The sequence below is a fragment of the Lathamus discolor genome, chromosome 2 (genome assembly GCF_037157495.1).
Source record: "Lathamus discolor isolate bLatDis1 chromosome 2, bLatDis1.hap1, whole genome shotgun sequence".
Taxonomy (NCBI): domain Eukaryota; kingdom Metazoa; phylum Chordata; class Aves; order Psittaciformes; family Psittacidae; genus Lathamus; species Lathamus discolor.
This window is the reverse complement of record NC_088885.1, coordinates 149696228-149722409: the sequence shown is the minus strand read 5'-3', so window position 1 is coordinate 149722409 and position 26182 is coordinate 149696228. Positions and strand designations below refer to the sequence as shown.

At 44.4% G+C, this 26182-nt stretch overlaps 1 protein-coding gene and 1 long non-coding RNA gene across 3 annotated transcripts; one reads left to right on the top strand and one right to left on the bottom strand.

Moving 5' to 3' along the window:
• Positions 1-3461: 3461 nt before the first annotated feature.
• Positions 3462-6970, top strand: LRATD2 (LRAT domain containing 2). Of its 2 annotated transcripts, none has more exons than XM_065668947.1 (2): positions 3462-3561; positions 4276-6970. In XM_065668947.1, exon 2 carries the CDS (start codon positions 4281-4283, stop codon positions 5178-5180), a length of 900 nt encoding a protein of 299 aa, XP_065525019.1. In that variant the 5' UTR covers positions 3462-3561; positions 4276-4280; the 3' UTR covers positions 5181-6970. The 2 variants fall into 2 exon arrangements, with proteins under 2 accessions (XP_065525019.1, XP_065525018.1); XM_065668946.1 differs by lacking the exon at positions 3462-3561 and adding an exon at positions 3658-3920.
• An 8217-nt stretch (positions 6971-15187) lies between these two features.
• LOC136009437 (uncharacterized) lies at positions 15188-23017 on the bottom strand. The gene is made up of 3 exons (XR_010610560.1): positions 22746-23017; positions 17198-17309; positions 15188-16560 (listed from the first exon to the last, which is right to left on the bottom strand). It is a non-coding gene; the product is annotated as an uncharacterized LOC136009437 (long non-coding RNA).
• Between the last annotated feature and the right edge of the window lie 3165 nt (positions 23018-26182).

Here is a 26182-nt window from a genome sequence, read left to right as displayed (position 1 = left end):
TCTACAGAACTCTCTGGAAGAACACCCATGGACTTCACTAGGAAGTGGTCTATTCTGCCACTGCCCCTAATTCCACCATGGTGTTTAAGCACTCTGCTTTGCTAGGTTTATGATGTAGAGTGCTTACATGCCAAATGGAGCATAGTTTATCTCCGTTCTCATAAAACTCTACTGAAAAAAAAAAAGAAATGGAAGCTATTAAATAATTCAAGGGTGTCATAGCCATCAACTGGCTGAATACCTGTGAAACACAACATGCTTACAAAACACTAAACCTTGTCTTACCCAGAAGCACTGCTAAGGAAAAAATATAAATGTATAATAAGCAGACTTATTTCTTCCCATAGCAGATACTTTTTTAATGACAATAACAATGGGAACACAAGGATGACCTGTGATTTCAAATCAATATCACCTTTTTAATCTCTGGATGTAAGATCTGTATTAACACTAAACATAACATAACTTCAGAACAACAAGATGATATAGCATTGGGGCAACAATAGAACTTTGACACCTCAATTCTCAAAACTAAAGAGCTTAAGTTTAAAGCAACCAGAGGTAGCACCACACAGGTCCCTGGATTGTACCAGCTAAATAGTCAGATAGACCAATAATAAATGTACTTGCTCCATAGACGGTCCACAGTCTCTAAGCCAAGAGGTAGAGTCCCCTCTGTGTTCTGTATACGTCAATGGACTATATAGCCATATGGTGGTGACTGGCAGGTGCAGGGGAAGGAAGCTGGGTCCTGAGCCCATGGGGGTACATGACCATATCCGATCACAGCTCAGATCTGAGCAGGGCAGCAACGGAGCCCCTTGGGCAGCCACCTGGAGTCAGTCCTTGAAGCAGCTCCTGCAGTCAGGGACTCTCCCCATGGGTCCGGATGTCATCCAAGGGAACTCCTCAAGGTTGAGCCCTCCTTTTTCAGGTGAGTGATTGTGTATGTTGGATCACTGGCCATGAAGTTTAAGATTCAGCAGCGTAGTGACAAATCCAAGTGACATTCTGAATATGTAGTTAATGTTGGTGGAGCTTTTACTGAGTTGAAACAATAAACTTCATTTAGCCTCAATTTACTGGTTCTGTAACAAGTGCACAGAGCTGAGTATATCAAAACCGGATAACAAATGCCATCAGACTGAGCAAGAAGTCACTTAATTGAGGAGCCTCCAATAGTAAGGTCAGAGGTATGTCAAACTCTGCCCTGCTGCAGTTTGGGACCCCAGCTCAGCAACTGTGCAACCATTCCTCCCCCACTCCATACACACAGACTCTGTTATCTTTAGCAGATAAGCACCAAAGTGCTTTTTGGTTTTTGAAAGCTATGCAAGAGGTCAATGCTCTTTCGAAAAGCATAGTCACTAGGATAGCATGTCACTGCCACCAGCCCCTTCCCGTGTGCCTATGACACTGCTTAGAGGTTAAGCATGCAGAAGGCATGCTTAGGCACCAGCCACGTGATATACAGGCACTGTAACCTCTTTCTGGATCTTCCATCCAAGGCCTTATCTGAATGGGCAGTATGCCATTACGGATGTGTTCTATGACAGAATACTCGCCAATAGTTTCTGATCCTAGAAAGCAGCAGATTGGTCACAGAATGTGGATTCTGAAGACCAAACACTGAAAGAAAACTCAGAGAGATCAGAGATCAAAGCAGCTGAGAAGGTGCAAAAAATTAGGCACTGGGGTGTATTGCAACAGACAGGACAAAATGAAAGAACAAGACAGCAAGCTGCAAGTATGCGTGGATGTGCATGCACACAGGAGTGACTCCTCTGAGCAACACTGAGTTTCTACTCCTGCACAGACACAACTTTCTATACATTGCAGCAGATTCAAAAGGAAGCTCGGCCTTCAACACAGGGCTGCCAAACTGCTTTAGTCAAGAAACATAATGGCTCCAACAATAGTAAGGTATGGCGCTGGGACACAGCTTCCGGTACAAATGGGAGAACATAAAAAATTCACTGCTATGCTCACTCTAGCTCTTACTTTTAGGATATTCGCACCTTTACACATGCCCATGGGTTACTGGGGCAATTTCACAAAGCTCTGAAGCAGGGTCCTCTTTTGTCCAACAGCAGCTATAGGGGAAAGGAACTATAGAGTGAACCGCAGAGTGCTGAGAAACCTACATTAAACACATTTTGGAGGTTTGCTCAACTAGCCTTGGTCCAATCCTGCACCTGGAGCATGTCTAGTTTGGCTGAATGTGAAAGGAAGCTGTAAGCACTGTTCGAAACCACACCGGGATGCAGACTGAACTGTATGTGTGTGTTGGAGGTGGGTGTTTGGGAGATTCATTTCAAAAGCACACTCCCGGCATGCTTTTCAGTCTTCGAAAATGCTCCTGTAGACATAGTCACCAGGTGACCTGAAAACAAAGGGTTCCTGGTCTGGCTGCCTGTCACCTGCTGCAATTGCTTGTGCCTGCCCCACTGTCCCAAGCAGAGCAGGGTACACAGTCCTCCAGCCCCAGCATCAGCAACTCTTTCTACTCCGAAGGGCAGGACTATATTCGAAACCGCAGAGGCGTATAATCTGATGGAAACGGTACCCTTTGAGTACTGTAGGCAGTGCTCAGCACCCTGGTAACATGACATTTGTTCCTTCATTCGCCTCAAAACAGCAGTGTGCAGTTGGGTTTATAAATTACAAGACAACAGACAAAGGGAATACATGAGACAAAATTAAAGACATTACTCCCAGCTCCCATAAATTATCTCTGTAGTCTGTTTTACCAGCATGCATTTACCAGCGCGTGTTAAAATAGTAGGAACAATAAACCCACCTAGCTGGCTAACTAGGCATTAATGAAAAAGCGGAATACTGGTTTGAGTTCTCCAAAACACAGAAAGAAAAATATTCCCACCAGTTCTGATAATGCCTTTCCGGGTGGGAAAGAATCCTCATCTTCTATATTGAAAAAGAGCGATCTCTTAAGAGTCGGGAAGGGAAGAAATTAATAAAACTAATTGCGCACTCCGCTCATGGAGGAATCGAAGGCACTAAATCAGCCCAGGAGAGCCGGGCTCTTCCATTCTTGCTCCCTTTACAACTTCCCTGCTATTGTTTGTGCCCCCCAGACGCACTCCCCGGGCTCCCGGAAAGGGGCTGCGGGGCGGGCGCTGCTCCCGTGGGAGCTCCGCTCCGCTCCGCTCCGCGCCCCGGGGGTGCGGGAGGGATTCCCACAGCCGCGCACTGAGCCTCCGCACTGAGCCTCCGCATCGCCCCTCGCATCGCCCCTCCGCATCGCCCCTCGCATCGCCCCTCCGCATCGCCCCTCCGCATCGCCCCTCCGCACAGCCCCTCCGCATCGCCCCTCCGCGCCGTCCCGGGCAAACTCCGGCTCCCGGTTACTCCCCCCTGACCAAACGGGCGGGTTGGGCTCCCTCGTGGCACCGGTCCCTTAAAGGGGCCGCGTGTGAGCGAGTTAGTGTTGGAGCGCGTTGCACGCCCGCTGCCAAGCGCCGCGGAGAGCCTCGGCGTCCGATCTCCGCCTGCACACCGGCCTCGGCGGGGAGCGCGGCGCTTGGCATGTAGGGGAGAGAGGTGCGGAAAAGAGGGAAGGGAGAGGGGTGGAAGGGAAAGGGAGGGGGCAGAGGGGGAAAAAAAAAGGAAAAGAAAAAAAAAAGAGCTGCCTCTTTAAATGCTGGGGGCTGCTCGCTCGCCGGGGCGTCCGCAGCCGGATCCAGCCTCCCTCCCCTCGGCCGCGCTTCTCCGGTTCTTATGCACAGCCCCGGTGCCGGCGGCGCGGCGCACGGGCGCTGCTGCTGCGCGGGGAGCGCGGAACCGCGCCGGGCCGGAGCCATGATCGCGATCCAGGCGCGCCGTGCACCCAGCCCCAACCTCCGCACCGCCGCCCGCTCGCCCTAGGGCTGCACCCGGCGCCGCGCAGCCGTCCCCGCCGGGTAAGTTTGCAGCCGCCCGGTGCCGGGGAGGGCGCGGGGGCAGGCGGCAGCCCGGCTCGGTTCAGCGCAGCCATCCCCAACTCGCCCCTCCAGCGCTCCCGCGGCGCTCGCAGCCCCCCTCTAACAGGTGGCTCGGAGCCTGCCCGCTTTCCGCGGCTCCTGCGCCTTCCTCCTCTTCCTGCCCCTCGCTGCCGCCGCGCAGGTAGGGCGGTCCGCACCTCCTGCGGCCCCGAGGGGCTCCCGCAGGGGTTGCGGTGCAGCGGGGAGACCCGGGTGTGTGCGTGTGTGGAGGGGGAGCTGTGGTTTGCCACCCAGCGCCTGCCTTCATGGTCCCGCTGTGTGTCTGTCGTTGCAGCGGGCATGGGGAACCAGGTGGAGAAGCTGACCCATCTGAACTACAAGGAAGTTCCCACGGCAGACCCGACAGGTATGGACAGAGATGAAGGGCCCAGGATCGGGGTCTCCTACATCTTCTCGAATGATGATGATGAGCTGGAGCAGCAGCAGGATTCAGTGCACGACCTGGGGGGTGAGCACCCAGCCCTGCAGCCCTATGATCCCCAGCTGCATGAGGTGGAGTGCTCAGTCTATTACCGGGATGAGTGTATTTACCAGAAGAGCTTTGCAGAGGAGGACACGCTGCCAGAGGAGGGTGATGAAGGAGGTGGGGGACATCTGAGCACCTACACCCCGGAGAACCTGCTGAATAGGTGCAAACCGGGTGACCTGGTGGAGTTTGTGTGCCAGGCCCAGTACCCTCACTGGGTGGTTTATGTTGGAGATTTTCAAGTTGTGCATCTGCACAGGCTGGAGGTGGTGAACAGCTTCCTCACCGATGCCAGCCAGGGCAGACGGGGCCGCATTGCCAACCAGCTGTACCGCTACAAACCCCTCAGCCCGGCCGTGGTGGTGCGCAATGCCCTGGAGCAGGTGGGTTGCAAGGACCGGGACTTGAGTTGGAGAAACTCTGAGTGCTTTGCTGCCTGGTGCCGGTACGGCAAGCGGGAGTTTAAAATCGGTGGGGAGCTGCGCATAGGCAAGCAGCCCTACCGACTGCAGATCCGGCTGGGTGACAAGCGCAGCCACACGCTGGAGTTCCAGAGCCTGGAGGATCTGATTATGGAGAAGAGGAGAAATGATCAGATCGGTAGAGCTGCTGTGATCCAGGAGCTCTCCAGCCACCTGCAGGCTGCAGAGGAGGAGGAGGAAGAGGAGGATGAAGACCATCATCATCCAGGTGCTCAGACTGCCGTGGAGTAGCAGCCCCACACCACCATGGTGCTTAGCCTGGGTGATGGGGATTAAAACTGAAGGCTGCGAAATTGAGCTGTTATAAGCCCTTTGGGCTGCTTCGGTGCAGCTTCATTCCAATCACATGTGAAAGGAAGGGGGAAAGCTGATTACGTGTCTGTGCTTTAGTGATTAACTCCTTCAGTGCTTGATGATAAAACCCCTGACTTATTTGTAGAGGATAAAACTCAGGGCAATTCTACACCTCTCTACTCCCAGTTCTTTCCCTTCCTTTCTGCCCTTTCTGTGCATAGCCTTTCTCTCAGCCATCTGCCAGTAGGCCTGACTCTGTAAGATATTAAATGCCTTTGACATCTACTTATCAGCAGAAGCTAAGAGTATTTAATACTATTAAGAAGGAGCCAACTACTTTCAGGACATGTCCATGTAGCTCTGAATTGGTAGGTGAGAAGCATGAGGGTATTGTTTTCCTTTCTCTGCCCCTGCTTCTGTTCAGTTGTGGGTCACGTTGGTATTGCAACAAGCTGCTTGCTTGCCTGGTGCAAGGTTACATGGACAGGTAGCCAGCCTCCCAGAAGGTGTAAGGCAGAAATCTCCACCAGTGTTAATGGAACTGGGTTTGACATGCCTGGTGCCTTCTTAACTGATAGAAACTTGCAGGTGGGCTGGGGGACCTCCTCTATTGCTATTAGTGTGTGGTTTTGAGGACAGAATATGTATTTCTTGCTGACTGGTCCCAGGGCATGCTGATTAAGGAGGAATCTGCATGCTGGTCTGTGCTGGGACTCTTTCAGTCAGATCCTGAGCTGTACCAGTGCTTGTATAGGCTGCTTGGCTTTCCTAAAGCAAATGGGAGAGCTCCTGATCATGTCTGTGGTACATATCAAGGCAGCAGAAGCCGGTTGCTCATGTGCAAGAGTATGTCTTGAGTAAGCTGTCCCTTGAGAGTGTGGCCTCTTGGCTGGGAGCTCTTGACTGTGGGCATGTTGCAGGTTCTGCAGCACAGTAAACCCAGCTGAGATTGGAAGTGATGGGAGGGAGCACAGGCTGGAAGGCACCACAGGCAGGGGGTTTGGGTTTTCCTTTTTGCCTTCCTTACCACAAAGCAATTTCTCTTTCATTAGGGCTTTTGTGTTTCCTTTTTTTGCTATTATTTATGGTATGCAGCTGAGCTATAGCATTAGAGCAAAGGAGAGGACATGCCTCCAAAGTTGTTGTGCAAGTCCTCATTAAACAGGAGGGGAGGGAGATGCGGCGCGGTCTGCCTTGAATATTCCCTGAACTTGTTTTCAACTGTTGAAGTGGTCTCCTGCACAGGCAGCACTGTCAGATCTTTGTCCTGGAATCTGAAGTGTGTGAGCAAACACAGATTTGAAGGCAGTTTGTAGTGCAAAATTCTTTCCCCTTAAAGCACAATAGCGATGAGGTGAACTTGAAGATAAGCTTCAGTTCCTTTAAATAATGGCAACAAACAGTCTGATGTAAACTTGAAGCGTAGTTAATACAGTTTTCCCTGCAGTTGTTTACAGTTATACCACAAATAGCAAAGTACTCTGTGTCCTTTCCACTCCTCAGATGGGAGCAAAGTTTGTCACTTAAGAATAGGTAGATACCAGCTTTTGATTAGTTAAGACTACATGAAGCAATTTTGCCAACGTGATCCAAATAGATTGTGGTGTTGTATTTTCTGCCTAAAATACACAAGCTAGGAAAAAGCTGTGAAAGACTACTTCATCCTCGCTTCAGGAGGGAAAATAAGTTTTGGGGTTGTGCAAATAAACCATATATTATTTCCTTAATGACTCCTGTGCCCTCATTTTTGGGCTGTGAAATACCCAAATGCAAAGGAGAGTTTAACACCAAACTCCCTTAGAATGCTAAAGCTCAAGTGTCTGCACTGAATGTTTTTTTTTCCTCCAAGATGCGACTGAGTTATACTCAAGTTACTGTGGTTGTCAAGCAGATGTACAACCTTGCTTTGATAGCATAGCTGCCCATATCTAAATGTAATAGGGTTAATATGTGGATGCACACAGGTTTTATAGAACTACTGGTAACTGCTAGAAGTTGAAATCACTGAAATAGTCTGAAAAAGAGTGAAGGAGAGTCTCTGTTGTACTGACTGATAAGTGACAACAGATTATCTAGACCATGAGTAAATGTCTGGCTTTGGTTTCTTTCATACTGAAACGTTGTACATAACAAAGTTTATTTCACTGTGTAATATAGGTATGTAAAATAATATTTTCTTACAGATATTTTTGAAAGTTAAAAAAAATCCCTTCATAACCTTGCATTTGAAAGTAAATTGTTATGCACATTATTTTCCAGTCCTCTGAATGGGTTTATTTTTCATTAGTGATCTAAAGTATATTCTAGGTCATAAAGTATAGAAACTGCTATAAATGTCAAATATTATGTATCTACAGGGTACTAAACAGTAAACTAGTTGTGAAAATATTTTTCCCTTGTGTCTGAAACATCAGAACTATGACACGTAGCTATTTCTCTTCTGAGATACCCTGCATAGTCTGGCTTTGTCTTCTTTGTTCTTTTTTTTACCCCAGTTTTGCTTAATAATAAAAAAAAAGGACCAAATCTGCTTGGGAATGGAGAGCAAAGCTTCTTTAACCAGCTGAAATCGTGTCTGGTGCTGATCTTAGTGCTTCTCTGTACCGGTCATGCCTTTGGGGATAAATTCCCACCCAGGCATAAGGCCTTAGCAAAGAATCCCAGAGCTTGCATTGCCTTCTGAGCATGGAGAATGAAGGGGGGAGCTTGCCTCACAGCGTAGTGGAGTCTGGCACATGTTCTGCTGTGTTATAAAACCTGTATGCTCCTCTAACACCTGGGATACAGGTGTTCAGTATTTAAAGCATAGATATTTGGAATCTTTGAATTTCTCTGTAAGCTGTGTTTGGGAATTTATTCTGTCTCCTGGCATACCATTCTGTGGAGAAGGAGAAGGGGGAAGCCTGGAATTTTTTATTTAATCTGGAAGAGGGCTACCTCCATACAGGGATTTCTTATTCCAGCAGATAAAGATGCAACTGTTTAATCTTTAACAGGCGGGTCCGTTTTCCTTGCCCCAGGCACTGTTATTTAATAGGTGCTACTGAACACCACTGCAAACATTTCTAAGCAGTCTACTTTTTAAGCCATGGACCTGTAATGAGCTGGATGTGAGAACAGGAATTGCTGTAGAAGCACATCACAACTCCTTAATTTCTTGTCTTTGCTGTACTTTACTCAGTTACTGTCTGCAGACAAGGTTGGGAAATCTAGAGCTTGATTTTAAAGAAACAGATCTCCCAGGAAAATGGACTTTTTTATGTATGTGTCTACTTCAAGAGGTTTTTGTAGATCACAAAAGAGAAGAATAGATAAAAGTGTTCTCTGCAGCTTCTTCTTTAACACATAGAAATTCAGGTGTGATCCTTCTGCAGAACTTCTGGTTCAGCAAAGGTCCTAAGCCTATACTGAAGTTTGAAGTTGTGAATAGGCCCTACCTTGAGCCACTTGACAACAGTAAGACTATTCATGTGCTTGAAGTTAAGCGTGTATTTACTTTTCTTTGTGAATAAGGGCCTGGAATTTCAATCTGAGGTCTCTGGTGGGAGCGTGGAGGATCTGAGGTTGCATAATGACCAGGGGAGAACAAGCAGTGCTGTGAAAGCTGTTTCTCAAAGGGCCTCTTGTCAAAACAAAGCTCATGGCATCCAGCCCAAACTTTGGCCTCAGTTTCCCACTGGAAATCCGGGAGCCGCACTGATTCAGTGAGGATTGTACTACACAGCAGTTGTAAACTAAGCTGGTGATCGTGCTGCAGACTCTTCTCTGGTATCTTTGTCTTGTCATGCTTGAAATTTCCCTTGCGTTTTTAACATTTAAAGTTAATATCGTTTGTTTTAAAAGCCCTTTGATTGTGCAAACACTTAATCTTCTGTATGAATTTACTCGTTTGGGCATACCTACTGCTACTGATAGGATGACTGCTGTGACTATCATTATGCACATGTTAAGGCTGGCAAGACTGAGCCCCAGATGTGTAAATGTAGCTCCAGCTAGGAAATGTAGATGAGCAGTCTTATTTCCCCAGAGTATTGGTGTGTTTGATGCAAATAATGTCTTGGAAAAGGCTTTATAGTAAAACCTACAATTATCCCTTGATTGACTAATTTTAAAAACACAATTCAGACATTCACCTTCCATGGCAGCGAACAAGGACATAAACAAGACTATTTCAAGTTATCCCTGGTTCTGTGTGAATGCAAAGTATTTGATTATAGCAATGCTGTAGAGCTCACCTGACCAGCATAGTAGACAGTTGTAGGGTAGACAGGGAAAATACCCAAAAAGCTAATTCAAAACCTATATTTTCTTACTCGGAAAAATATATTCTTCAGACTGAAGGACCCTAGACTATGGAATTGTTTTGTATAAATGAAACCCTAGGCAAACTTCTTAAGTTTTGTTCATTTAAATTCAAAATTTAAAAAAATTTCAGTAGTAACGTAGGTAATATTATGTGATGAATATATTTCTGATTTTGAATGTAACGGTGGTTTTCTTTTTCTCTTCTCCTTTGGTTAAGTTCTACCAAAGGCCTGTCCTTGGGTGTGTGAAATGTGTTGTCGAGTGCTTTCCCACCTGTGCTTTTCTGACCAGTAACAGCACCAACCATCATTCTAACAGCCATGTAGGAACAAATCTTGGTTTTTTGAAAACAAAACTTTGATTTTGTATAACTGATCAGAGACTAGTAACTAAGTAGAGGTAAGAAATACACTGTTTCCAACAGCAGTTTCTCTTTGTAAGAAATCTACTGTTAATTCAGTACGTGTTGACTACTCTTACAAATCAATGTCCAGTGATAAGGCTGGGTGTATTGTATAATGGGCTTAGACTTTCCGATTAGACTTTTTGTTTTAAAACTGGATAGGAAGAAATCGGGGTGGCTTCAAACACCGTGGTTTAGAGGGTTCTTTTGCGTTAATATTGAATTAGAGGCTTTCTTTAAATGCACATTTGAAATTCCTGACATTGTAACACTTCATGGAATCATCCACAATAACAAGTGTAATCACAGAATATGATTTTATTTCCCCACCATGAGCATTTTCTGTACGCTGTCTTTTGTCAGTAAATGTTGAATTGTTAGTGCAAATATCTTCTTTTCCTGAGAAAGAAGTACAGATCATTGATTGTACCATTTCCTTCAAAATGAAGGGCATCGCATAGTAACTAAAAAGAAATAAAAGATTTATAGTATCTTTTAGAACCTTTCTTGTTTTCCTTTGCTTTTGGAGTGGGGTGGGTTTTTTTTCCAGCTCTCTGAAAAGTAGTGATTTCTCATGATGGATGTTATCAGACACAAAACAATTGATGTTTTCACTGACTTCATGTGTTGGATCAAATCTAAGTTTTGCTCCAAAGAAAGAGGAAGAATAATCTGTACAAGGCCAGACCATCATCTGCTTAATAGGCAATAGCTGTATTAAATCCGATGAGGATCTGGTCCATAATTTAATTTTAAAAGCGGAAAATGAATTCAGCAGAAGATCCTATAGTATTAGTTGGCACCTAGGCTTGTCTTGTCTGCCAGCAACTGCTAAAGGAACAGATGTAGTGTCTGCGATAGGGAGAAACGGGAGAATATCAGAACTCATGGGGAGTTTTTGGAAAATCTGTACAACTGTTCAGTTTGTGTGATGTTTTGTCTCGGGGAAGCTCCAGGGATGGAGTGGGATCTATGTTCTACCCGCACCAGGTGCAGGGATGTTTCTTACTGAAGGTGATGAGGGTCATTCATTGTGGTAAGATGTTATATGCATAGGGTAATGGTTCTTAATTCATCACAGCCTTCCACTGTGTGCACATCCATGATGACAAAACCAGCGGTACAACAAACTGTACTTTTCCCTGAGATCCTGACCAGGAGGATCAGTCAGTCTTGCACAAAAGCATTGAGTCAGTTGAAGCAAGGATATTTTAAGTGACTCCATCCCAAAGAAATTTAGCTGTAGCAAGATAAGACTTCTGCTGAAAGTAATAGTGGAGATCTTGGCTCTTCTGTGGGTCACAACTGTCCTTCACAGACTTGTCACAAGTGTGACAGAGTGAGACAAATCCTTCTAACAAACAGCAGCTTTTAAGGCTCAGGGCGGCAGGTGGTATCCCACCATAACATTTAATTTATAGCTCTGGCATGGACTTAGGTGACTTTGAACAAGATGTATGAGGCACCCAGCTGTGTTCTCTGTGACTGGAAGAGTGCCTGTGTGCTCAGGTCTCTGGTATTAGATCTGAAAAAGAACATGAAGAACCAGGAATGTGAGCTGTGTAGCTGAATCAATACCTGAAATCCCTCATCAGCTGCCACCTAGCACTGAAATCTGGAGAGGGAGTGTAGGGACAGGGCAAGGGGTAAGGGCTTTAAGCTGAGAGAGGGAAGAGTTAGATTAAATATGAGGAAGAAATTCTATACTATGAGGGTGATGAGACATCGGAACAGGTATGCCTCATCCCTACAAGTGTTCAGGGCTAGGCTGGATGGAGCATTGAGCAGCCTGGTCCAGTGGAAGGTGTCTTGCCAATGCAGGGGATTGGAACTGGATGAGCTTTAAGGACCCTTCCAAACCAGACCTTTCAATGAGTCTATGAGGATTCTATGTGATCCTGTGTCCCCAGCAGCAGGATGTCACCCCTGCTGTCATTCACTGCTCCCTCCTGGTGCTGCCTCATAGCTCATTGCACAGACCTCTCAGTCAGTCGTTTGCCACCAGAGCAATAAACTTATCCAGTAGTTGCACATCTTCAGGAAAAGCAGAAGCCTTCCTACCATTTCCAAAAGTAGCAGGTTTGCAGCCTTCACCATCATTGGAGTCTCTATTTTGCAACCCAATAAGGACAGACTATGCCTGTCCCTCCTTCAGTACAGCTGGAGAGTCAGGCTGCCATTGTATCCAAGTACCAGAGAGGATCCGGTCAATCTCCTGTTCACCATCCCTGATGCTGCACTGTCTGCTGACTCCTGCGGTGACACTGATCCTTCATCAGCACACACCTGCAGACAGGGAGCCCATCTCTCCTGGCCCCAGCAAGAAGCCCCAGGAACTTCTTGCTGCCTGAGACCTGCAGAGCTGCATCCTCCTTGTGGTGAGTTAACCTTGGCTAAGGGCCCAGACTCCCCGATCATCCTGTCATCCTAGTGATGGAGAAAATGAGATGGAGGAACTCATGGGTCAGGATAAAGACTGGGAGATCACTTACCAAATTGCTGTCATGGGCAAAACACACTCAACAGCGAAAGTTAAATTTACTGTCAATCAAAATGGATTTGAGTGGTGACAAGGATAGAAAAAATGGATTGTTTCCCCCCACTTTCCCCATGCAGGGGTGCAGATGGGGTCGCAGTCACCCCACTATAGCCTCTCTTGGCCACTGCTCCCTCCTCACCTGTCCCCCTGCTCCAGTGCAGGCCCTTCCCCATCTGCATCCTTAAGGGACAATCTGCTCCTGTGGGGTCTCTCCGGGGCTAAGGGGATCCCTGCGTCGGACCTGCAGCACATCCTCCCCTCCTCCTCCGTCCTCCCTTGGGGTCCCTCTGCTGCTGCTCCCTCCTTGACTTCTCCTCTGCTCTATAGAGCTTACTAGAAGGGTTTGGAGCTTGGTAGAAACTCATGTCAGTGAGACTCATTTGTCTCACTCTGGGTCACTAAGGACTGGTCAGTCCCTGTTTTGGAACCAGAATTTGTTGCTTGTATCAAGTTCGTCAGCAGAAATTAACTGGGACTGTTGAGAATCAAGTTAATTGAGGATCATATAAAAATCTGGCCTCTCTCTAATTTTTTCTTGCTCCTGAGCTGCTTCTGTCCTATTCAGAACAAGCATTCTGGGACAAGCTCTGTTCTTTCTGTACAGTAGTTAGTGCAATGAGGTCTCAAGTGTTATACAGAGTATTAATCAAGTCAATCACCAGAGGGCAGAGGAAATGAAATGAACACGTTCTGGACCATGAAATAGATGACTCACGTCACTGGAAAAGGTTTAATTGAGCAAAACAGGTACACAAGTGTACCTGGCTCTCCACAGAAATTGCATAGAGGAAGATGAACCTCTAGAGAGAAGGATCAAGGCACTTGACAGCAAGCAGACAAATGTGTGCAATGTCTGTAGAGAATAAGTCTCCATACACAACTCTCCTTCTCCCATGGAAGTCAGCTGGCAGAACTCTAGAATGCTTTCACTAGACCTGTTGGCCATGTCCAATGGGAAAAAGATGCTCTGCTGGGAACCTCAGCACTGCTTACACAGTGAGGAACATATCCTTGAAAGCCAAAGGTCTCTATGGAAACACCTTTGATGTTTTGTCCTCTTTGTGTTTTCTGTGCTCTTGTTCCTCATCTCATCGAGAAAGCAACATCCTTATGAAAAGAGAAATGTATTGTTATGGGGCAGACTGGTGTGCACACTAGGCTGCGGTGTTCTGTGCTACAACCTGCCTCCTGGAGCTGGGTTCTTCAGCCTTCACTGCAGACTGAAGAAATGAGATATCTACGCCCAGACTCTCAGATTAATGGAGAGCTCAAGTGTTTGCCTGGAAATCGGTTTCAGACCTCTGCTCTGCCTAATCCAGAGCACGGGCTTGAACATAATATTTGAGCAAATGCTTTAAGCAGGTCTTTGGGCCAAAGCCATGTATATTCTCTCGACCAGTGAACATTTGACCCATCATAGCAGGAAAGCACTAGCAGGAGTGAGCAAGAAACCTCCACCTTCAAATAGCTGACAGTCTTGGAGTTACAGTCTGTCCTGTAACTTCTCTGGAGGAGTGGGACACCAAGGCTTCAGTTCTTCCAGCAATTCAGGATGTTCAATGCCAGCAAAAGGCCTTATCTCTTCTATATGATATGCGCAGCACCACAGCTCTAAGCCAAGGAGACCAAGTCTCCTTGGACTGTTGTCTCTGTAGTATCTGCTTAAGCTACTTTTTCAAGTGGCCAAAGTGCCCACAGCTCCTGGGCATGCATACATGCATGCAAGATGATGTTTGGAGGTGTTGAGCCAAAACTCTGAGGTCCGGGAAGCCTAGGGCTTAGCTACTTTAAATGTCAATGGATCAGAGTTTAGTTGCTTTTATTTTCTGATTATTCCTAAGGATAAAATAGTTTATTCTTTCCATGCACAGCTCTGCATTTGGCCGCCTTCAATAGGCCCTAATGCAGGTTTATGTGTTTACAGCCCTTGCATGCCCAGATGCATCTCAGATCCCCAAGTCTAACCAGTTCCCATCACGTGAATTAATTATACTACAATGCACAGGTAAAAAAGCCATTAAATCTTAAGTTGTTAAATTAAAATATTACTGCAGAAATTCAATAGCAGCTTATAGCCCATGAGAAGTGACTCTGAAGAGAAAAAACACCATTTGCAGGTGAGGTGGCACTTGGAGCACCTTATTGTATTCACGGGGAGGAGGAGGTGCTGACCCCCACAGAGAAGCTGCAATTATAATGAGTCTCTTTTCCACGAAAAAGCAGTTATCCCAATACATTTGTGATGGAAGCTGAGGTACTAAATAAGATGCTAGCAGGGTATAAATAATGAGGTGGAACACGGCTGTGTGTTGGAACCGAGCCACTAGAGCAAGATAATGGCAAAGGCTCAAGCTTAACTTACGTTGCACAGTTCCTGTGGGAAAAGGGGTGGGAGGATAATGCCACATGGAAAGCTGATTCCTCAACTTGTAGTGAGTAACATAACCCCATAGCCCTGCTTCTCTTTGTTCAGAGCCGGAACAAGCAGAGTTGGATTATTGCAGAGGTCTAGCCCTAGGTGCAAGGCTAGATTCCAGCTGAATGTGCTCCCAAAGTCTAAACATACAAAGGCCATTTCTGGCTTCACATAACTAAACCCATGCTGAGAAAGCGAAGAAGCTGCTGAATGCACGGGCCTAGATTCATCAAAGAATTTAATCAATGTCCCACTGAAAAGGGATTTGAACTTATGCATGACTGCTCTGATAGTATGAGACTATCAAGAGTATACATTATTTGATATTTATGGTGGTTTCCTGTTACTGTGCAAGACATAACTCATATTTCTAATTAAACATTTTAATATAACACAGCTTTTAAGTGTCTCATGGTTCATCCTGGATACAAGATTGGGTTTTTAAAAGGAACTGCGATTTTTTAAACACCAACACCAATGGTTTTCAACATGATTGTGCTCTGCCTTTCCCCTCTGCTGCAAAACTTACAGCAAAATTCCTAACCGGAACATCAGTCAATTTATACGCCATTGTACAGCAGCGTGTTTTGTGGCAGATTTGCTTAAATATCTTTCACTGAGATAAAGGAGCTGCAAAGAAAAATGGCACTATTGTGAATTTTCCGTTTTGTAACTCTGTACGGCCAGATTTACAGATTGCTGAAATGCTTTACTCCTTTGATTAAAGGACAAAGAATCAAGTGAACTTTTCTGCTGAATTCCGTGGGGAAAAATAATCAGTAATAATCATGTTTCATTTTAAAGCACATAATTAACTGGCCTGGTCTCTCACAAGCTAAATCTAAAGCCCAGTGACATCAAAAGAAGGCTTCCCATTGACAGTTGATCAGGGTTGTATGACTGTGTGTAGCTGATCATTGGTGAATTGCTCCAGAGAAATGACTTTTTCAAATCAGATGGCAGCTAATGCCTTATAACTACTACAGCAATATTGCATGGCATTCCCCTTACAACAAATTGGATACATGAGAGCACTGGGTTTCTTGCTAACTGAAAGGCTGAGAGTTTTTTTAAGCCTCTGATGAGCCTGTCAGCTCCTCCCCGACCATGGTAAAAAGGGACATCCCTTCACAGCCTGCATTAGAAACCAGATATCCCACACAGTCACATTTATAGACCACAGCTCTCCATAATGAATGTAACATATTTAATGTTCCAGTTGTCCCATAATGTGCCATAATGAGGAATGAAGAGCTAGGGCTGGAAGGCAGCCCTGGCCACCAAGTGGCCTCTATATCCTAGGGATACCATGTGTTTCATCTTGAAACTTTTTCCTTTAGCTTGCATCCAAAGTGCTCCCAGACACTGAGGAATAAAAATAAACCCTCTGTTCTCCCTCAATTATGGCTTTTCCTAGATTCATATCTAATTACTCTGACCAACAGTTTTCCTTAGGGTATCATTATTAGGTCTCCTTTAGCCTCCTTTTTAGTCACTTCCTCTCCACTGAGCCGATGGTTTCTGCAGCTTTAAAATGTCTATCCACAGGCTTTGCTTTAGCTCAGCAGCTTCCACCTTCTTCTCCCGGGGCAACAGCAGGGTTAACTCACAGCTCAGTATCTCTGACAGAGCTATTGGAACAGTAGCATTGTCGCTGGAATAAAAAGCATGATGAAAAAAAAAGAGGTTCTTCACATAATACAGAGATTATCAGAATGTCTCTATTCACCTTCTACATGGAGACCAAGAATGTTTCTTTGCTGTTCTCTAGGGCTCTTTCATCCATAAGAGTCTTGAGCCTGCAGCACACAGCCTGTCTTCTGAGTCAAGCCGGTGTTCCTGTAGAACTCCTAGTCCTCTCCCTGCCACTTTCTTGAACCACAACAAATCAATATGTCTCATCTGGAACTAAAGTTTCTGATGTCTAGGAAACTGCAGTTCCTTTAGTGAATGTACTTCCTTGTCTGACCCATTTAACTGGGAATTTAATTGGTAAGCAGAACCTGCAGAAGATATATAAATTCATAACATTTATGAACAGTCTGTAAATGCTGCAGATGCCCACAGCATCTGTCCCTTTGCATCTGATACACCTTGAATAATCCATGACATTGCAACTGTCACAAGTGGTCTCATGATGAATATTTGTAGCCTGATTTCTTAAAGGTATGAGGCTAAGCCACTCTGATGAGTGGAGCTGTTGTTTATGTATGTGCACTCTGCCTGGGATTTCAGCTCTGCTTTTGGGAGAGGGGATAGGTGAGGAATCACCATTCAGCACAAGCACTTACCTTGCTCACTGCTGAACTGGGGACTCAGCCTCACAGTCTTGCAGGTTCCCCCACACAGATACTACTGTTTGGGCATGGGGATCTGTGCCAGCATCCCACTCCTGCATTCCTCCTGTGTGAAATAGAGATGCTTGTTAGCTGTCGCTACATATTGCTGGAATAGACTGCAGTTAAAGTGACTATGAAGAACACTTCAGAGTTCTTGTTTTCTCATGAGAAATTGTCATTCAAGTTATAAACACCTCTTGAAGATACTTGCAGAAATATGCCACAGGGAAATAACAGATGATAACATTGCAAAGCAGCAGTATCGTCTCTGCCAAGACCTTCAAAGCAGAAGATGTCCTTTCTCGGCCTTTTGGGCTGCTTTATTCCAGAGATGGTAAGGGGTTGAAATCAGTTTTCTGCAAGCTTTTGATGTCCTATTAAATAATCTTCTTTTTTTGTCTTTAAGCAGCTGACGTATCTCAATGTATTAAGCCTGTGAACACTACTATTGGCCTGGTAGCTTGTAAATTTACGTTGCACAAGAATCCAGAAGCCAACTGATTTGCTCATTTTCACTGCAGGAGAGTACTTTGTGAGCCTAATGTTAGGTACGGAAATGATAAACCTAGTGTGACAGGGTTCCCTATCTACGAAAAAGTACAGACTTCTCTCAGAAAGAATCCACGCACCCGCAGGAGGCTCCCTGGAAGCCAGCCTGTGTTTAGGGGCTTCAGCCAGAAACAAACCCTAGTTTGCTGGACTTCAGCTTCCCACGCAGATAAAGCCTATGGCTCACACGTGGTGACCACTTACTCAGGAAAATTTTTACATTACCCTAACATGGTGTCATTTGATAAACTAGTATCGCCTCTACTAAAATCGCAAACAAACTGCCAAAAGCAAAGACAACAGTAGGAGAAAGTAGAGCTCAGCACAAGGGTTATAAATGAAGTTTGCCAGGGCTGGATTTTTTTCTCTCCCCGATATAATGAGATCAGAGACCTCCATATTCTCTTCTGAATCAGGGATTTACGCACACAAATGGTCTATGTGTCTTCTACGTGGTTTTTGTTTCTTATTATACCACACTGCTTCCCCCTCAAAATAATGGAACAATTCTGCTTGTCTGCTAATTAAGTGTAAAGTTGTCTGAATCTCTTTATTAACACAATTTTAATGTGCTCATTGAATGGAATAAATTATGTTTCCCCTTGCTTCTGGGTTTACCAGACAGATTTTGCTATATTTGTACTGTAATCTCTCCTGCTCCTCTACAGATGAAAAGGAACGGCCCAGCCTATTGCTTATACAGAACATCAGTTTGTCAAGCATTATGTGCATCCCCTGGGATCAGTGGAACTATGAAATTGTATCATTATCGTTGCCTGCTGCAGTACTGAACCACCAAGCAGGGTCTGATAGAGTATGCATGCATGTTTGTGCAATGACATTTTTAAGCCATAGTTTGCCTTTTCATTTCTTTACTTCCTGCATACTAAGCCAGCCCCAGAGTGTTCCAGGTTGGTGCCCAGAACCAGAAGTTCCTTCTCCTTTTTAAACAAGGATTTTTTCAGGTATTTGAGCTGTTTCACCCAAGCCCATTATTTACAGGTAGGAGAACTGTTGCTTTTTGCTTAGACACATTTACAACTTCTGAAGAGAGAGGCAGACTTGCAGACTGCTGTGAAGTGATTTGGGTTTCAACCTTTGTCTCCACAGCACGCCTTTGAAAAACAGGTCTCTTGCAGACGCAGAATTTGGCTCTGCAAACAACTGAAATGTGCATATAAAGATAAAGTGCAACAGAGCAGAGTCATGGCTTTACAGTATCAGGGGCTTACTTAAAAATGGGGATGAGCCTGGAAGCGCTTCGTTTTAGGCGAATTTAATTCTTTCCACTTTGTTACAGGAAAACAAATTTCAGAGCTAAGTAGGCACCAATCTGACAGGAAATTCGTAAGCCTATTAGAGAGGGAAGTGCACTTGAAAGAACACCCTTTGACACTGAGGAAGTTACTGCTCCTTTGTAAGCCAGCACCTTAAAATGCTCTGACATCAGAAGTAAATGAACGATCAAGCGATAAAGCCTCGTCTCAGTGTTTGCTGTTGCTCCAGCTCTGCCTCACCAGGCTATTTTGCTCCCTGTTGGTCCTTGGGGGTTGCACAGAGAGCTGGCACCAAGGGAACGCTGTTGACGCTTGCCGCTCCTGACAGGGCGCGACTGTGCTTTTGGACTCAACCCTAAGCAAACAGTGGTGTCAAACTTTTCAGTCCTGCAGGGAAGTCACCATGACGCAGCCAGCCATGCTAGGCTAGGCAGGATTAACTCTTCCCAAGGCAAGGCATTTTCCCCTGTTGCCCAAGTCTGAGCAGAGGGCTCATTCAGCCACTTTCCATTAGCTTGGTAACCAGAAAAGCAAAGTGCACTGACATGATGTGGTTGTGGAGGATGTGAGAGGTTTCAAATCCCTCATGCACTTTTGCAGAAGCGTGAAGGTTAAAGCAATGTTAACATTTAAAACGTAAGGAAGCAGACTGAGGAAGCATGGTCCCAGCAGCCTGGCAGCTCTATCGGTTTCCTATATATTCCATGCAGGCAAAAATTGTGGCAGGCTGGAATGTTGTTATGAAATATGAAAACAGGGCGATTGATCACATTGTATTATGAAAAGTAATTTGAAAGAATTTAATGACTTTGTACAAAACTTGTGGTTCATATTTTTAAATTATATTATTATTTAGCTCCTGAAAAACAAGAACTGTAATGCCAGTAAGTGATGTGCAATGTTAACATGGGAAACAGAGCTCTTGAATGAAAAAAAGGGGGTGTGGTATTTTGCAGAAACATTGCTTGAATTTGTGTGTGGTTTTGCCTATTTTTCCAAGGGGGGAATGACGGTAATTTCCCTGCCACTCCTGGGACTGTTATTGTAGGGTACTACAGTTAAGATTTTGTGATTTAATAAGGATGCCCACCTATGACTGGGATGAAATATCTATTGCAGATTTTAAAGTTTTGTGTCAGCAAAGAATCTTTTGCAAATTTGAGGAAAAGATGATGAAACTGAATTGCAAGAATTTGCCATTTGCAGGTTTTTGTACTCTTCGGCTGCAAATGAGCCATCTACTAAGGCTCATGCAAAACGCAGAGAGTATGAGTCATTGTCTCTGGTATGCATAAAGAAAATGAATGAAGTTTGCGATCTGGACATTGATCTCTAGCAACCTTTTTTGCCTTAGATAAATCTCCAGAAGTCTGATATCCTTTTAGACTCAGTGATAACTAGCACAAACTGTTTGGTTAACAAACAGAGCATTTTCCAAATAATGCTGAGTGGGATTTCCACTCAAGCACTGAAACACACTTCAGTATCTCTGATGGGAAAACAAAATACAGCATAGCGAAACACAGGTGGTATGTTCTAATAGAGGCCAAACAGAAGCTACCACTACAAAGAAAGGGCGCTTGGAAGATGTGGTTATTTATTGACAGCAGCATTCACTATTCCATCTCTATGTGTCAAAAATTCTACAGTGAAGTGAGCTAAATGCAATGCCATTTTGAAGTTGAGATTTTCTTCTTTCCAGTTCCCTGCAGAAGGAGCATCTGCAAATTGGAAAGCGGAATGGGGAGCAAATAAGAAACAGAACTGTACACAGAAATAAAGGTTTGGTTTGAGGAAGTGTCAGGCCTGTCCTCCACATCAGGCCAGTGGCTGCATGGAAGTGTCACTATGGATAACATAAGCAGCAGTGCCATTTGTACACAGAAATTACTTCTGTGTTGATGTGAGATCAAGAAGCAATTCCAACACTCAGATCTGAAAGGAATTGTGCTGTCTCAGCTGAGCATTAAAAGTTATGAAATTCAAAACAATTTACATGACTAAAACTCGACAGAACTGAAATGCTCATCAATAGCTATTTTCACAAAGGTAGCATGTTCTGAATAACAAGCTGAGTGCTATAAATAAGGAGCAGAGAGGTAAGTGCTTTTTTCAGCCTCTTGCACTGAACTCCTGTGGTTGTAGATAGCTGTGAGAGATTCTGCTTCAGGGACCAGTCAAAGGGGACGACAATAAACCCCTTATTTTCATGTGTTAATTGGTCACTAAATGCAGTTATGCTTTTTCTGTTCTTTGACAGAGATATACTGTCACAACAGCTTTACCAACAGGTAGGCACTGTCGTGGGTTTAGGCAATGTTTCTCAATGCAGTCTTCCTATATTAAATAACAACACCCACTGGCAGAACTGGGAAAATGTTCCTTCTTCTCTATGAAGCAGTAAGCTCAGATGCATCCTTTGAATTAAGAAAATGTTACAGCTGGTGAAGTAGAAAGAGCATTTATGTGCCCCATTGTGTACCTAGGGTCACTGTGCCTGGGTAAAGACAAACCACCTTCTGCAGCTGGGCTTTTTCAAAGTGGGAAAGAACTACTCTGGACTGGCTGGGGTTGAAAGGAGGTTTGGGTAGGGTGAATTCAACTGTTTGAATCAGATGTGCAGCCTGGACCCACAGACATGAGAGCCACTTTCGTGGAGAAGATAAGAAGTGTTCTGTGTGGACCTCAGTCTAGCGTCTGCTCCTGTCACCACAACACCTTCAGATTAAGTCCAGGGATATCTTAAACAGCTTTAAAGGCAGAATTGAACTGGAATAGTTTGAATTATGATCAAAAATACAATATAGAATATATGGTTTTATGAAGCAAAAAGGTTTCCTGAATTTCTATTTATTTTTTTTATTTCTGCTAGCAAAAAGAGTTGTTGACTTGAGGAGAAATGCCAGCTCTCACACAGCAGTACTGTGTATGCATCTGAGACTGTAAAAGTGAAAGCGATTGGACACTGATTGGTAATAAAGGTGAAAGTACACAGTTCATTTTCATTGCTCACAGTGGAAGAAAGAACAAAGCAAACAGGATTAAAAGCCAAGTTAATTAAATTCCAAATACCTTTCAGTGTAATAAGTTACAACGGTATTAGTGGCACAAGCTAGGAAATTTATTACTAAAAATAGCATTTTTTCAGTCTCCCTAGGTATTCTTTGTACTTAGTAAAGAGAGGCGAGCACATCCAGAAAGCATTTCAGATCATAGGAGAACTGAATTATTTTCTCATATGTACTCAATCTCTTTCCTTCTCTCCCTCTTAATATATGTGTACACAGACAGAAACACACACACACACACAAGGGAAGATTTATATGTGTATATGCACATATGTCTCTGTGAGTATCTAGGTTACACACACATTTGCCTGTGTACACAAGCATGTGTGCAGTTGTCAACAGTCCCCAGCAAGCTGCACTTCAAACACAGAACCCTTCCCTACACAGGATAAATCCAAGCATGGAAGTTTGACAGAGCAAATTATGATTCTAAGTTTCCACTGTTTTTACAACTGCTGCACAGAGTTTGTTCTGACTTACTCTGATTCACTTCATATCAGCATAAGGCTTTGAGAATAAAGCATATCAGAATAATATATACATGGCTTTAAACAGAAGCTGGTAGTTAAAGAATTAATACATGGTTCAGCAAACTCAGTATCATACCTGAGAGATACGTAGTCACATCTTCAGCTCATGTAAACTGTGGAGCTCCCAAGACTTCAGCCCTCCACAGGCCACTTGAGGAACCTGTCCTTGATCAGAATTTGGATCTTTCTGTGTGCCCCTGTGGGCTGTTCTGCAATGCTCTGAGGCCAGACAGATCTCTCTGACCTGGAGGTGGCTGCATTTCAGCACTGAGCATGCTGGGGAAACAAAACTCTGCAGCTACCAATGTAAAATGCGTGGATGTTACTGAGCTGCATGCATCCTGCTCAGTGCTCAGGGAAGAAGACTTGGCCTCCCACACGCAGGAGAACAGTATTTTAACTCTTGTTTGGAGGTCACTGCAGGAGCTATGACAGAAAGTAAATATATATCCTTCTAAATGCTGATTACAGAGAAGCTTGGGCAGAAGCTACTCCATCTCAATCAGACACAAAACATTTTACCTTCTAGTATCATTGTGGTTATCATAGTGTGACTGTTACCATTGTGTTCCACGATCTTTCAAGATTCTTAAATATAACTGGAGATAAACAGGTAAACTCTGTGTCTGCAGTTCTTCGCTGTGTAAGAAAAAACATGAACATCAACAATTGCTGGGCTTATCTTACTGCAAATACTTACTCAGTTGCCTAATGCGGCTCACAGGTTTTACGGGGATTGGTGTTGGCTGAGATACCTGAGTAAAAAGCTCTGTAACTGCATAATGTTTTACCCCAGTTAGAGTGATTAATACTGTTATTAATGATTGCTGTCTTCTCCTCATGTTCTAACTAAAAATCCAAAGCAGGTGGCTGAAGGAGAACACCAAATGTTAGGCGATGCACGTATCACTGAACTGCCAGCTCCACATCCTGAGCATGGACCCTAGTTTGCATGTGGCAGCCAGTCATTTTTAGGCATCTCTGACTGCATTTGCTGTGACTGTAACAGAGAGCCTGAATACAAGAAATCCACAGCAGCACCGGCCAAATCAACCCCTCATCCTCTCATATGGACATGACTGCTGGGCCCCACAGATGACATCCAGTCCTCCATTTAGTAAGTCACTTAAAGAACAAAGGTGACTTCCTAATACCTTCTACCTACCAAATATTGGACCTTAGGTAGATGTTATTTCCACTAATTGTAGTTGCAGTGCTCTTCATCCTTGAAATACAGAAGGAGACAGCTCTAGGTTATTAAGCACATACTCGCTTTGGTTTACTGCAGGGTAAGCTTATACGGAAATCTATAGACTCCACAACAACCTTCGCCCTAGTGTGTATACTTAGTCTTGCACTCTAGTAGCTGTGCTTGGATGTTTAAAGAGCCATCACTACTATTACCACTGAGTGGTGCTGGTTACTTCCAATGACCATAAACAAAGTGGGGTTCTAGATGTGGGGAAAAATAGATACTACATATTTTTCTTGCTTGTATGCTGCCCATTATGTCATTCCCCTCAATATGAACTTTAAACTCAGGCTGTCTTATCATGCCAAAGCTTTGATGACTGAGAAAAAAAGAGCATTTAGCTCAATATAGATGCTGTTTAGGTATAAAGGTGACTTCTAGCTACGAAAAGAGCAGCCAGATCACAGACTGGAGTACCTTCTTCTTTCTTAGAATCATAGAAGAGTTAGGGTTGGAAAGGACTTAAGATCATCAAGTTCCAAGCCTCCTGCCATGAGCAGGAGCACCTCGCACTAACCATGTCACCCAAGGCTCTGTCCAACCTGCCCTTGAACACTGCCAGGGATGAAGCATTCACAGCTTCCTTGGGCAGACCATTCCAGTGCCTCACCACCCTCACAGGAAAGAACTTCCTTCTTTTATCCAATCTAACCTTCCCCTGAAATTAGGAAGAGATTTAAAAATAACCAAAACATACTGCATAGATGGTAAAAACTCTAAGAAGGCAAAGGTTTACTGAGCATATCTAAACTGAGATGGCTTGATGAATATATCATGAGCTGACAGCCTAAGTGGCTTATCTCTGTGTCACTAGCGTGTTACTTGTCTGTTAACTCCTGCACTCTGTAGAGCTGGTTTCATGTGTTTCCCTCTGTCTTTATTAATGTTCCAAACTCATTGCTGGAGTATTTCAGTTTGTCCAAACTTGATCCATTTTCACTCTATTGACATTAATTTATTCCTGTAGCTCATTAGCACCTTTGCATTGTTGATGATCTTTTTTCTTCTCCCTCTGCAGGTAAATCAGTTTCTAGGGGACATGGAGGTGTTAGTCCAGCACATAAACATGATGTGGCATGCAATGGTGCTCAGTGGCTGTAACCCACGAAATCTAGTAGTGGAGATAGTGAACTGGATGTCTGTTCTGAGATGTTCTAGCAAGGCAGCAGCAACGGGTGATCATTATAAACCAAAATAAAGCAATGTAGGCACTCACCAACCATGTAGATGACCTTTAAAGGTCCCTTCCAACCCAAACTACCTTAATAATTCTATGATGTGAGATGGCCTTTCTTTGTGCTACCTCATCCTTCTTCCTTAAACTGCTCATAACCTACTGTATCACTCATCAGCCCATCTCAAAACCTGCCTTTCCTCTTGATTTAGACTTCAGTTCTTGATTCTTCCACCCACGTCTGTGTTAATTTTCCTCCCTCATGTTGAACTGAGAGCAGATCAAGGGCTGTCATTCTGCTCAGCTTAATCTCTGAGCAGAAAATGTACAGAAAAAACAATTCCAGAAACTCACTGATTAGTCAGCGGAACCACAGTCTTGGTAACTGCCAGGCAGAAAACACCTATAGAACTGCACCCACACATGCCAAGCAATGACAGTAGCCGCAAACAGATCCTGTAACCAAGAAGCTTTTCAGCCCTGCAGGTAAAGTTTGAGTTGTGGTAGTCTCAAGAGGGCTATGTAATTTTCTCAGCATCATGTTAAGCAGCACCATAAAAGAGGGCTGAGAAGCTATAGCTGTGTCTGTAGCAGGCTGTGGTGAATGCACTTTGCTGGGTGTCTTTAAATTTGGTGCCCCAATCTGACCTCCTCCACCTCCATGCACTGCCTTGGTGGGGGGACACAGGAAGGGACCATAAGTATCTTTGCATATGACAAATATTAAAGACTTCTAAGAAAGTCCGTATTTGCTTTGGGTAGATAATCAGGATCCATACAGTAACTTTTTGTCATGTATTCTACATTACAGCTGATATCCTCCAATAAATATGAGCAGTGGAGTATTTTATAGAGCTGGATGATGGTTTCAGAAAGGAAGCTGAAGGGCACATTGCATTTAGCATGAAATGCCTTGCAAAAGTCCTGGCAAGGTGAAGGATTAAACTGAATGAAGTATCTGGCCAGAGATGTTTTTGAGGCATCGAATGACTGCTCAGTGCAAGTACTGTGCTGCGTGGAAAAGTGCCAGATTTCAACACATGCACAATTTTATAACACATTCAAGCACAGGCATCACCAACCTCTC